Source organism: Rissa tridactyla, chromosome Z, assembly GCF_028500815.1.
Source record: "Rissa tridactyla isolate bRisTri1 chromosome Z, bRisTri1.patW.cur.20221130, whole genome shotgun sequence".
Lineage (NCBI taxonomy): Eukaryota > Metazoa > Chordata > Aves > Charadriiformes > Laridae > Rissa > Rissa tridactyla.
Window position 1 is genome coordinate 47,571,568 of NC_071497.1, and position 13,889 is coordinate 47,585,456.

General features: G+C 40.7%; 1 protein-coding gene across 1 annotated transcript in view; it reads right to left on the reverse strand.

Moving 5' to 3' along the window:
- RORB (RAR related orphan receptor B) overlaps positions 1–13,889 on the reverse strand; it is a 123,874-nt gene that overhangs the window by 25,367 nt on the left and 84,618 nt on the right. Inside the window, exons 3-5 of the mRNA XM_054185798.1 lie at positions 10,218–10,303; positions 5,739–5,880; positions 2,262–2,663 (exon numbers count right to left, since the gene is read on the reverse strand). Coding sequence (XP_054041773.1) covers positions 2,262–2,663; positions 5,739–5,880; positions 10,218–10,303 — 630 coding nt within the window. The remainder of the gene's footprint in view (positions 1–2,261; positions 2,664–5,738; positions 5,881–10,217; positions 10,304–13,889) is intronic.

A 13,889-nucleotide genomic window follows, 5' to 3' on the forward strand; every position in this document is an offset into this window, starting at 1 on the left:
GTGCTTAAGAGTTTTCTTGCTTTGACTGGAAGCCTGCAGCTTTACAGATGGTTCAACAATCCACTGCAGCATTAAGAGGCATTTTCTGTTTGTTTTTAAACACTGAAAATATCATTGGCCTGTATGCTAATCCCAATATTTTATGGTACATCTCTTCCATTTTTTCAATTGTGTCAGCTGATCCGTTATACTACATTATTTCTCACTGACACCCTTACCTCTCTGCTATAGGTGCCAAAAATTACATGCAGCAGTAGTTGGGTAAAATCCTAGCAATTTAGGAGCCTCAGTTTCAATTTCAAAAGGAAGAGAGGAAAATCCCAGCATCTGCATTTTGCTGTCAGCTCAGAAACAGGCCCTGTGCTATGTTCTGCTCCCTGTGCTCTGGGGTTTTCCCCACTCTGTGTTCTCCAGAAGGAGAACCCTGGCCAGATGACTCAGAGGGTGAAAGACTGGGAAGTCTGGGGTGGCTTTAGAGATGGCTGGTTTAGGGCTAGGGGAGCAAAAACATGCATGAAAATTTAACAATGATGCATTATTTCTAAGCGATCCTGCAAGAGATAAAAGTTACAGGATTCTCTAGAGATCCATGAGTCAAAAGATGTAGTAGGATCCTTTAGCCAATGAGGACCATGGCCATATTCCTTCTTTGGGCTCACTTTTGTAACTGAGCATAAACCCTAATTCATGGACTATCAGAATTGTCATATTTCTGGTACGTCCTCTGAGTATATATTCTCTGGGAACTTTTCCGTTTGGTACAGGGTGCAGCAGGGAAACAGCTCTTATGACTGTTTAAATTGTCTCTCAGCTGTTTTGGAGTACTGCGAACCACTGTTGCAGGACTGAGGTTTGCACAAGCCACATGTGAGCAATATTCACACAGCCGCAAGAAGCTGAGAGGGAAGCTGGAGCAGATGTTCCTCACTAATCCTCTGTATTGCTGTGCTGTGGGTGTAGGACTTAAACAGAGTGGCAGAAAAGCATAACTGTCTACTGAGCAATTCACAACTAAAGCACACAATTTGTTACACAGCTTCCTGCACGTGACCATCCATGGGTAGAAAGCATGCTACCGATTCTAGATGGACCTTCGTTTTTTATCGGACAGTAACTACTACACACATTCTTTCTGCAACATGTATTGAGAGGATGCCACCTCTCCAGGGCCCTCAGTAGGTCTGAGCACACACATAAATTTACACATCGCAGTGTACATCCATGAGGCAGCAAGGCCAGGCGAGAACTATAGAGGGTTTTTATGATGTGACATTAATTAATTTGTTACGGGTGCTCTTGAATACCATCTTTCTTCCCCCCCTTTCTTTCTTTTTAATTAAATTCCATTAACGAAGTGTTACCCTTTGATTATATTCTCAACCACAACTGACTCAGCATACTTCACTTGTTGAGGTGGGAAGTACCTAATTAGGATGCCAATCTTCTTTCATGTTATTTCTTTATAATAGAAGTAATACTTCCAGTTGTGTTGGAGTCATATGACTAGAGGCATTAGAGGAACAGAAATCCTCCTTAGAGAAGAATCACCATTAGCCATTGCCTTTCAAACCGTCTCATCTCACAGAGAGGTCTCTTTGCTACTTTTCAAAGAAGAAATCAAGGGACAGGTTGTCTAAGACATTCAAGCAGAGGAGCAGGGGTATCCATGCAACTACATTCAGAGTTCGTGAAACTCACGAATTCAGTGAATTTGCTCTGCATGTACATCTACGAACGAGAAGTAGCAAGCTGGTGCTTTTTGACAACAAATACCCTAGAATTAGCTGCCATGGGAATTCTGGGTGTTGACAAGAATACGGATGGCTGGCTGAAGAGATCATTTAACCCTGCTAGTAATGAGCTCATTTGAAATAAGCTCCCTGCTACTAATTATCACTTGGTTCTGATTGATTCATCACCTGCTTTTGTGCTCCTATTTCATAAACAAAACATGAAATGCTGAGTTTAAAAAACTGCATAATTTGCAGATTTTGGTAAAAACAGAACTGCCTCAATACTGTGTCAATTACCACCAGACTGATTTTCTTTCCTCTACTCTGTGCATGTGCGTGCACGCATGCACACATGTGAACATGTAATTGTTGTGTGTCTGTGTATGGAATGCCTATACAATACTTTAATAAAGACAGTATTGCAATCTAGCTTTTATATATATATATATACACACACATTTTTATATCTATATATATATATACACACGCACAAACACGGTACACTAGAGGAATTAGAATTTTCCTTACCTATTTCGGTCATGGATATCCCCGGAGCTAATTGCCCATTGTTGAAGGAGCTATAGGTAAACAAGTTTGGTACAGAGGTGAGGTCATAGATAGGTTCCTGCTTTATCTGTTTGATTCCAGTCATGTCTAACCCAGACTGGTCTGGGGAAGGCTGGGCAGAATCCACATTATAATAACCCTCAGACTTTGGCAGGTCGATGACGTGCCCATTGGAGTAGGTGCTGCCAGTTTCGTTATTCAGGTTGCTCAAGCCGTTGCTGATGCTGTTGCTGTAAACCCTGGCGAGGGCTTCTGCCTCACCGCTCTGCTGCTGCCGTTGTTCCTGCAGTCGCTGCTGGTGCTTCTGCACTTCAGCGTACAAGCTGTCCCTCTGCTTTTTGGACATTCTTCCAAACTTCACAGCTGAAAAGCAAAGCACAATGCGAACCATTGTAGTCTTTCATTTTTTCTTGATTCCCCTCAACCCCACCACTCTTTTGATATTTACTTTCAGCGTTACTTTTGCTGTGGAAACTTTTCTTTTTCTGTGGAAACGAGAGAGGATTTGAAGCTTTACACCATATGCATCTCGCAAAGGACAAAGTACTGTGTGCTTGGATTTACAAGGTGACGACAATGATTTCTATTTGACAGGAGTGCCTCAGTCAAGCAACTCACTTCCCACTGTGCATGTTAAAACGACCATGCATCCTTTTATATCTCTATGTTCACTGAACAACAACCCAGAGCTGTATGAAATGTACAGTCTGTAGATTCATATCCCATGTGATTTACCAACTTTCCACAAACCTTTAAACAGTGCACTAACACGATTAGTACTCTGGATGAAAACAAGCCCTAAAGCCTTATTATCACATCCTTTCAATGGGGTGTTATCTTCACACTTTAAAAAAAAAAATAAATCTTACAGGTTAGAGTTAGAACCTAGAGGAAAATAACAGATTTGAAGGTAAACAGCACAAGTGAATGTCATATTTTCTACGGAGGAAAGTCTCAGGGATTTACACAATCAATTTACATAATCTCCATGCACAAATCCATGCATTCCTTCTGACAAGAAAGGGAGGAAAACATCACAGTGCAAAACACCCTCCCCAGGAACAGGGTTCATTGCACTGAGACTGAAATTTCCAAAAATGACAGGCTGATTGCTGTGGAACTAGGAGTAAATCCACGGCCTGCATATACAGTGGGTCATAGATGATTATCTTCCTGCCCCCACCGCCACCCTGCCCCCCTCCCCGCCCCCCCATCTCTCTATAAATTCTGGCTTTTTAGACCTTGGGATCTCAGAGCACAGGTAGTTGTTAATTGTGCTCTACAACAAATAAGGGGTACATCCAGCAGAATTTATCAGAGCACAGGTAAGAGGATGGTGCTCTGGAAATATTAATTTGTATGTATTGTGAGGTATATTTTCCAATACTGAGTATTTCCAGTCCATCTGTAATTGCAATCAATTCAGAATCATCACATATATAAGCACAGATGGGCCTGGCTCTCATATTTGCTACCTCATGCTTTAGCTATAGCCCTCGAGAAGAGTCTGAGCCTATACGTGTGGATGAATGTGAGAAACTTCAGTCAAGAAAAAGAACAGAAAAGGAAGAGTGTAATATGAAAAGGCAGTGCCAGAACATCAAGGAGATGGCAGCCTCTTCAATTTATTTGCACTTTTTTTACACTGAGAGTTTTTTCTTTTTTTTCTTGTTGCCAACCTCAGCTTACTTGCAGCCCTTCACACAGGCTGCAAGCTACCTCACACGAACACAGCCTGCCCCTGGAATCAGTGCACTGCACACCCTTACAGACAGTGTACAATGACTGTATTTTGAAAAATACAACTGTGTATTTTCTTCAAATTTAGGGCCTTAGTAATAAAAACAAACACCCACTGTTTATTCTCATTATATATTCATTAATTGGATTCTCCAGCTGCTGTCAATTAGCATCCTGCCTCTGCATGATAAAAATGAATCTGTTACATCGCTGAGAGGTAAAAAGCACGTTCAATTTCTCTGTTAAAAAAAATCCATACAGGCTATTTTAAACTTGCAAGAGCTCTTAATATCATTAAGTATAAACACCCTTACATAAACAATGAGAGAAGGGAGCGATGCTGTCAGAAGAATCACTCCCTTTGTCTGTACGCACTGGTCCCTGAATTATAGGTTGGGAAGACAGTGCTGTCAGTCACATTAAAATGCCCCTGTGATACCTCAAATCATTGGAAGGTATTACTTTTAGGAGGAAAGCACGTGCTGTTAAATTACTGAAACGTTACAACTTTAATCTCCTCTGGGAAAAATCAGGAGCTAAGGCATCAAGTAAGCTGCATGCTAGGACCAAAAAGAGTTCACAGATTAAAGGCTGGGCTGCAAGGCCCCTCCCAGACTGGTGAGACTGGTGTGCAAGTTGTTTCAGCGAGGCGTGAGACACTGGGGGCAGAAAAGACCTTTTGCAGTCCAAATCTAAACCAAGTTTATAATCTGCAGACGATCTAAAGAAATAGCTCTTTAAATCAATGACTGTTAATTTCAAATGACACATTTTGTGTAAACTTTCTAAGACAGAAAACTGCTGCCCGGCCAGACAATCGAAATTAATACATTCTGCCTTCAAAAACACAACATTTTCTTCTCACGCTTCCTGGCCATTTAAAATGTGTTTGTGAGCTGGAAACCCGTGTATGAGCCGTGGTGGCTGGGGCAGGTCGGTTGCGGGCAGCCTTGCCCAAGCCTCCCACTGCCGGCAGCTCTGGTGTGGTGCACATCCTCAGCCTGCCCAGCATGGCTCATCACACCACAGCTTGGAAGGTGGACCAGAGCTCTGCAAAGACCAAAGGATCCTGCTGTCAGATACACGGTGAAGCTTTGCTCTGTTGTAGTGTCCGTTTTCAGTGCTAAACTATGAAATGTTTCTTCTATAGACGCAGACAGGGACAGTGGGCAATGTACAGGTAAAATAAATGGGATTTTAGCAATGCAAAATATTTGGTCAAGTGCTCTGAATAAAACAAACAGAAAGCCCTAATGCTATCAAGGCGTAAATTTCTTAGCTGCCTATTTACTGTCACAGACCTTTAGAGAACTCAAGAAAAGGGATGCTTTCACACATCAATTTGTAATGTTAAGATAAACATTAATGTTTAATACAAGAGGTTATCTAAACTGGAATATAAGTCCACCTCTCCGGAGGTGCCTTTTTTGTGCTTTTGATCAGAACAACACATTTAGCTTCTGACTCGTTTTGTTCCAAACTGCTACTGCTCTCCATTTTGTGATTTCCCCACCCTCCCTATGAAAATAGCCTCCTTTGTTAACTGAATGGCAAAGATCTGTGTCTCAGTGCGTGCATTACAAAGCAAGGAGCTTCTCTTCTCTCTTTTTTCCAGAAATCTACAGGGAGTTTAAGTAAGTCAGCAGTGAAGAGGAGTTTCAAAGGGTTTAGGCGTGAAGCAGGAATCTGACTCCTTACCATCTCGAGACATTCCCAGGGCAAGACATTTCTGCAGTCGGCAGTGTTGGCAACGATTTCTGTTGGTTCTGTCAATTAAACAGTTTCTCTGCCTTGGGCAGGAGTAGGAGGCATTGTTCTGCTGACTCCTCCGAAAGAATCCCTAGGGGCAAGAGAGCAAGAGAGACAGAGTATTACCATGTGCATGTATGTGTGCACACGCATGCACACGCACAGAGAACCACGTAAACGACTATAATAAATCTCTTATTTAGTGCAATGCTACTTATGCTATGGCTTTGCATATGTGTTGGCCTTGTATAGTGAAATTAAAGAACATTTACTTATAATAAGGAGAATTGTGCTTTATTCTGTAAAGAATGTAATTCTGCTTCATTAAAACGCAAACAATGATGTTACAGAATGCATTCTTATTGTGCAATTATGACCATCTATCATCTAATGCTGGCTCCTAATAGAGGGAAAGCTTGTTGGCATGTGTAAATAGATGACTTAAAGTGCTTGTTCTGACTATTTTCTTCCTTCAGTGAAAGAGATTGGTAATAACCGGCACTGGCTATGCGTAGCATTAGAAGCTGAAGGCTGCTGTTCAATTTAACCTGGCAAATCTTGATCTGATCTGGAGGGACCGTACACTTCAGGAGTCAAAAGTAATTCAAATTCAAGCATCACAAAAGCACTAGGATTTAATGACTGTATCAAGTAAAGCCAGTACACAAAGGAGAAAGCAACACCTTTAGACACTGCCATGAGAAAGTGAAGACATTTTCCATTTCAATGGAATATAACATCCATTTTATCTATGTAAAAATTTGTAGTTATTCTATCTCCTGGAAGATTTTTCTGGCCAGCTGTGGGCTATTTGGCTAAGGATTAGAGGCCTAGGAGAGTATTTTTACGAGCTCCCAGCTGCTATGAATGACACTGAGAGGTACCATTATGGTAGAAGTGACGTGAAATGGCAGAGGTCACAAGAGGAATGAAACCAAGGGATGAGGATTAGAGAAAGAGGGAGGGAGAGGGCATTTTATGATATTCCTGTGTTTCCTATAAAATAAAGGACAGGAGGAACAGCAAGTCCAGAGAGAGAGAAACAAAGAAGAGAAGTTCCTTGGCCACTTTGTCACCTTTAGATGCAGTAGCTGCAGGGTTGTGTGGTGGGAGAGCTGAAGGATAGCCTAGCCACTGCAGGAAGCCACAAGGAGAAAAAGGGCAGAAAGCATCATTACTGCAGTTACACTAGTCACCAGAAGCGATGCCAAAGTAGAGCCAGAAAGCAATAGCTAACTTCATTTGTCAGGCAAAACCAGTCTTACCTCCTCACAGGCTGACAGACAGCAATACCGAGCAAAGGAAATCACGGCAGCCATTCGTGTCGGGGGAAAGAGAGTGGGGAGGCAACAAGGTGACAGCGTCACAGGGCTCAATTTGCTCCCTACAGGTAGTGCCTGAATTCTCGCTCAAGTCCCGGTGAACCCAATACGGATGGTGTGGTGTGTCAGTAACAACAGGTGACAGACATGGTGTCCCACCAAGGACACCAGCAGCACTAGTAACTGAGGTCGGGCACAAACAAACTCACTTCATCTGGCCCATGCTGGTTTTATCAGTCACTATAGTATATCTAACAACTAAATTAAATTTTATGATTTGCACTTTTGAGAACAGGGATGTCCTTTAAGACAACTCTTAGAAAAAATCTGGTGGGGACTTATCTGATGCTGGCTGAGCAAAACTTCCCTGAAACTACAGAGGCGAGTTTAATTTGAGGCTAAATGGATGCTAATTGCAGATATTTCTACTTTATTTCCTGAACTCTACAGACAATTTTGGTTTTGACATGCAAGAATTTTCTGGTTTAAAGGTTTAGATTTTAACAGCTCCTATATGGATACGGCTTTGAGAGAAGAAATGAAATAAATAACATTAAAAAAAATATCAAGCATTGACTGTGCCTCCTGAGTGCTGTTTTTTCCCATCATGGTTGATCTCATCTCAGAAGAATTTGTTTGTTTCTGCTTTGCCCCTCTTAGGAAAAAATCAAGGGTTTCATAATAAAATTAATCTACAGCAGGTAATTTATTTTTCTGAGGTGACTTTTGTACTCTCTTCCTCCTGCGTAAGATCTAAATGTTGTCTTACAAAGTACAGACAATCCTTTCATTTCATTTTTTACGGGATCTTTATATAATATTGGCTACGTTTACTAAGAATAATTCCGTTTGGGGGAAGGAGCATGCAGTTCATTACTGAGGAGCTATGGACTTAAAGACAGGTTTCCCGATATTCCCAAGACTGAGAACAAGTCTTCCTGCATCTTGAACAAGTCACTTTGTCCATCACTGACAGTCAATCTGAGAAGGAAAATGGTAATGCGAACTACTCTCTAAATCATGACAAAAGAGTGGTAGCAAGTATTTTGCTCTGGGGGTATGCAGGAGAGATGATAAAAGGCTTCTCAGCAAAAGAAGGAGCCATGGAGACAGATGGGATGGACACCTGTCATCAGGTTCACCCTTGCAGTGACGATAGTGGCAGAGCCACCATTTTCTTCGATGGGTCCAGCAGGTTATTCAGCATACGCACCCAAAACAGCAGGAATATTCATGATGCCCCTTAATCACTTATAATATGCCTTTGCAGCGGCACAGCTAATGTAGGGACACAGCGTTAAAGGATTTCCTGTCCCTTGAAGTCTGTAGCACCACCACGGGCAGTACAATCCTCGGATGCTGTGTCCTGAAACACTGTGGCTGTCTGGTGCCTGGCGCAATGTGTGTGCGTGCTTGTGGGGCGGTTCTCACCTTTTTCTTCCACACATGGTCTCCCTCTTAATTAATTCAGATTTCTAACACATTCAGAAAAAAGGAGCCAGAAATGGCCAGTTATTAGTATGCAGGCTGAGCAAATAGTTATTTAATTGCTGGGCAATGAAGAGCAGAGCTGCCTGAGACAGCGCTTACCTTAAAAGAGAGCTCTGACAGACTGAGATGCCTCCCATTGGACCCCATGTGAAAACTGACATCTTTTTTCACAACAGGCTCACAAAATAAGATTAGACTAATTGATCTGATACTGCGAAACTGGCACGAAAACAATAGGGTTAAAACTGTCGTAAGTGGAAGAGAAGCTCTTTATCTCAATAAGCAGTCTGCACACAGAGCTGAGGGGTATCATCTCCTCTTGAGGCACACACAAGGGCCAGCATTAACCCTAATCACTTCTACAGGAGACTCTACCCCTAATTGCTCTGTGGGCACTGAGTACCAAGACAAGACACTGTTTTTATGCTTAAAGCATTTTTCTCCTGTAGCTTTTGTGACGATTTTGAAGTATCATATCAATTAGTCTAATCCTGTTTCATGTGATCGTCATAAGAAGATGCTTATTTCTAGTCCGTGACACACTGTGGGTTGTTCTGTTTACAATTGTTAACATTTCTGAAAGAAATCTGATCTTTGACAATAGGTCAAAATTGACAACAATTGCTTCTCAATTTGTTGGCATTAAAACCATTCTTTTTGGGAATGGGTGCACCCACATTTTCAGATTTTTCACATGTTCTAAAATTTTGTAAAACATTAAGTAAATGCAGACTTGCCATTTCACTCTACAAATATGCACTCGCTTTTAAATCTACCAGTTGGTGTGTTTCCACATAGAAGAAATCAGAGATGCTGCCTCTCCATCCTTGCAATTTCACATTTACAGTCAAAGCCAAAATACCAACATGTAGTAAGAAATTCTGGTTTTTCATAAGTAATGATATAATTTTTTAGATAATAAAATCACAGACTATTTTTGAAGTTGAAAACTGAAGCCCTTCTTCCCTTGGCTTGCAGTCTTATTTGCTCATTTGTGTTACTTGAAATAATGCCTGGGATAATATGTTAATAAGAAAAGCCGCATGAAAAAGTTTTTTGCCCTTTTTTTTCTTTTAACCTCCGATTTCCAGCAATTGCCCTGTACTGGAGCCTATAAGGAAGAAGTCAAAGGATCCTTTTACACTACTCATGATGTAAGGCATTTTTTTCTTTTCAAGATTACAATTGGGCCAGCAGAGAATACATGCGGCATAACATAGGACCAAACTGACACCTATAAGCTTTTAAGATGTTGAACTGAGATACTGCACCAACTTTTAATGCTACGTGGATTGTATAGGAAACAAGATAAAAAAATCCATCTCTCAAGCTGATTTAAGGTAGAACAGGTGTGACTTACAGTTGCCAGCTTCTGTATCAGCACTTATACCGCTTCAGATGCAATTAATTCATGTTTCAAACAAGGATGTAACTATAAAGACTATTTGATGAAAAGGAAAGCTAGTAAAATTAGGCATGAAACACATCTATATCAGCAGCAGGCGTTACAGCCTTTGGCACCACTTGCTTGAAAGCATGTAAGAGTGTATTATTGTACACAGATGCCTGAGGTTAATGCAGATGCTGATGACTATGCTGTATTAAAATCTCATACCTTGCAGCCTTCACATGTGATGACTCCGTAGTGTATTCCAGAGGACTTATCACCACAAATTTTGCATGGTATCACTTCAATTTGCGCTGAAAAGGAAAACAAGACAAATATTTTGAGTACATAATTCTATTTAAATTATTTCTTTCTGGACAGCAGATACCCTGTTCACCCCCCCGACAACATACAACTGCTTTGTATTGTACTGTGTATTTCTGAATGCTTTGATTTGGTGAATTTTAATTGCTTCACATTATGTAGTTTCTACCATATCCCACAAAACTCTGCAACAACTTAAGCTATCTCATGATTAGCAAGTTTTTCCTCATATTCTCCTTTTTTGGTTTTACTTGTAAATTTCATCATCATTGCTGATGGCAGTCATTAAGGGTCCTAAATAATTATCTAGATTGTTCTTGCTTAGACATTTCAAATATTCACGACTTTTTGTTTCGCTGAGGTAGAATTACATGGTATATTTTGATGCATTTTTCAAAGCAGTAGAAGTGATGAAGTTTTCACATCCTTCGGATTATGCTTTCAAACACAAAAAGATACCAACCCCACTGGCAGAGATAGGCTTGCAAATGATTGCTTAACCTCTCCTTCTCTTCAAACTGTTTGTTTTAGCACCAGGTCACAGACATGCAAGGCCCACAGACTGAGTTTAAGTAGCCAGTGGCTGTGTGCTGGAGAGGCAGGTATCTGAAAATGTTTGAATAAGGATAAGCTTCAGATCCTTTTATAAATATAACGGTGATTTAATTCAGAGAAGGAACACATATTTCACTATCTTCCACATATATTTTTGCTAACATAGCTGTTTGCTTCCCTCAACTACTTTGAATCCTGTGTGTGTTTCCTTTGACAGTGCTGTAGGAGCGCATTCTCTGAAACGTAAGGAAGGATTGTGCCTTTATTCTAGTCAGATGTGTTGAGAAGAAATGGAAAACCTATTTTATTTCCCTTTCTTTGTTTTTTCAATGTGGGATGCATGCCTCCTTGCAATTCTCCTGCCTCTTGGAAGTAGCATCATACTTGGTAAGGATCAGTACTACTGGTAGATGTCCTTCCTCCATGCCCAGGGCAACAATAGCAGCAGATCTCTGCAAGACAAGTCACTCCTCAAATCCTTGGGTAGCAAAGCTGAGAGCTTGTGTAGTAAGGCTACCCTGAGCCCAAGGATTGCTAACTGTTAATATTTTAACTGGACACATCCAACCCCAAAATGGATTGGAAGACAGGGAAACAGGATTATTGTCCAGATGCTCATCTTAAGAGAACCATTCCATTTCACACCTTTGGGCAGTCAAAAAGGCTATAAATGCTGCAAAAAATGTATTTACAAATGACTGCACATTGTAAGCTAAGCAATACACATGCTTGTACAATGGATGCTGTGACAATGTAATGATATAGTCTGGATGTTGCCCCGTTCCTACCTATGGTTATCATTTATCACTCTTAGCAGAAGGCAAGAGTTACCTTCCTACTACCATGTGGTTAAACAACCAAAACTCAGAACCACATCCCACAGAGCCACCACACTTCCCAGTGAAAGGTGCATTGCATCCCCTACTTAGCGTAGAGGCTTACCAAGGTAAACTCCAGAAGGCGAATGCTAGGAGCTCCTCTTCTCTGGAAAGTCAACCATAGCCCAAAGGAACCAAGGAAGAGGGACGTTCATGGATGGCTAAAGAGGTTTTAGTTCCCCACTATGAGCTCAGTTTCCTGAGATGCCGTCTCTGATCAAGCACATTTTTAGGCAAGGCTTAGGCAAGCAAACCAGTTTTTAAACTGCTCCTTATCCAGGATAGCAATTTTTTGTTAATGATCTGGACGGAGACAACACAGAACCAAAATCTTGCCTGTCTTTGTATTTATGAAAGTTCATATCTAGAAATAAAATTTCCTATGTCACCCACAATTTTTGGGTTAGCTTCTGTATCCCATTTTGTTTTCATGAACTGGGTAGTGATAGTTTCTTTCCCTTCTTAAGAAATTATTACTCATTAGCCATCCTGGCATGACAGATGCATAAAAAAGAAGGCAGTTCCTTACAGAAAAGTATCTGCTGTTCCTTGGCAATTTTGCCAGGTTGATCCTGCTCAGAAATTCCTATACTTTATCCCCATTGAGTTAATTAAAACATTTAAACATGCACGTCCAGGTACTGCTATTTGAGAGGCTAGTTTGAGTAATTGCTCACAGGTCTCTGCTTAGAGACATGTGGTGGGAGGAAGGCTCAGCTCTGGGACCACACACTGCTTTATGCTGACAAGCCTCAAAGACATATGTCAATGTTAGAGGCAGGAGAACTACAGTGGGAATGTGAGGAGATCTTCAGGAAAAGACCAGACAAAGGAAGAAAAAAACCACAAAAACAATATGAAGGTACTTTTAATGTGACTTACATATGCAGTTTGTAACTGCAGTAGGAACAGAGACAGAAGAATTGATCCTGTGACACTCATTGCATTTAGTACATTACTCGTTACTGTGAGCAATCAATAATTCCATGCATGACTCGCAATTATGAGCCCTACGTTCATGGTAAATATTTGTGGATCAGGTCACTAAATGCTAAGGCTCTGGGTTTCAATTAATATGAAATAAATACTTTAGACTTGCAACTCATCAGTTAATCCAAGCCTTTATTCACAACTAAGCATTCTATAAATTAATAAATACAGGATGTCTAGGAAGTTGCTACCATGGCTCCTTAGAGAGCTCACAGAAAAGGCAGCATCTTTAGGACACAGAAGGCATTTGAAGAAGTTTGGAAAAGTAGACTCTGCTACTGTCTCCAAGGCATTTCTTTTTGTTCATAAAACAGCAGAACAATTTAAGGATTCGTAACAGAAAACTCGAGTCATTAATTGTACAGGCCAGATGAAAAAGAAGCCACTGTATTCCCAGAAACCTCTTGAATTACTGTAATTAACACCCAGTGTACCAGGTTTCTTTTGCAGATTTAATGATTGTCAGAGGCTACTACACCTTTTTCACACTGTATCTTTGTTCAGCCACCTATAATTTTATGTTGTTTTTCTTCTTCTCTTCTCCTCTTAGATCAACAAACAGTTTAGGGACCTGTATATCCTACCTCTCTTTATAGCTATTATAAAACAAGCAGCTTGCTTCTGAATTCCTTACAAGTATAAAATTCATTGATTCAGTACCTCCTCCTGAATATTGAGGCAAAAAAGGAATGAACTAATAATAGTGGAGTTGCCACAATAATAACTTTCAGCAACACAGGAATAGAACTTGTTTTCTCCCAATGTAGTAAACATGAGGACAGAATAAGAGCAAAACTACTTATGTCCAATTTTAAAGTCCTTCTACTTGCCTTCTTACCCACCAACCTTAATAATGCAATTAAGAATAACGTCTCCTGCCTCTTTTCAAGCAATAACACCCATCTCAACTGTCCATTTGTCCAATTTTTCAACAAGCACATTCAGTTTTCATCCTGTCTTGAGCCATGCCACTCAACAGAATCCTGCAAAACCACCATCACCCTGATGTCTAACAAAAAACATTTATAGTGTTTGGATACATGCTGCATTGTGATTGCTCCTCATCACCAGCTGTAGCTTCTCTCATCAGTACCACAGGGTTGTCCCATCTCTCTGCAGCATTCATCCCTTATTTTATTCTTAAGTTTAAAGT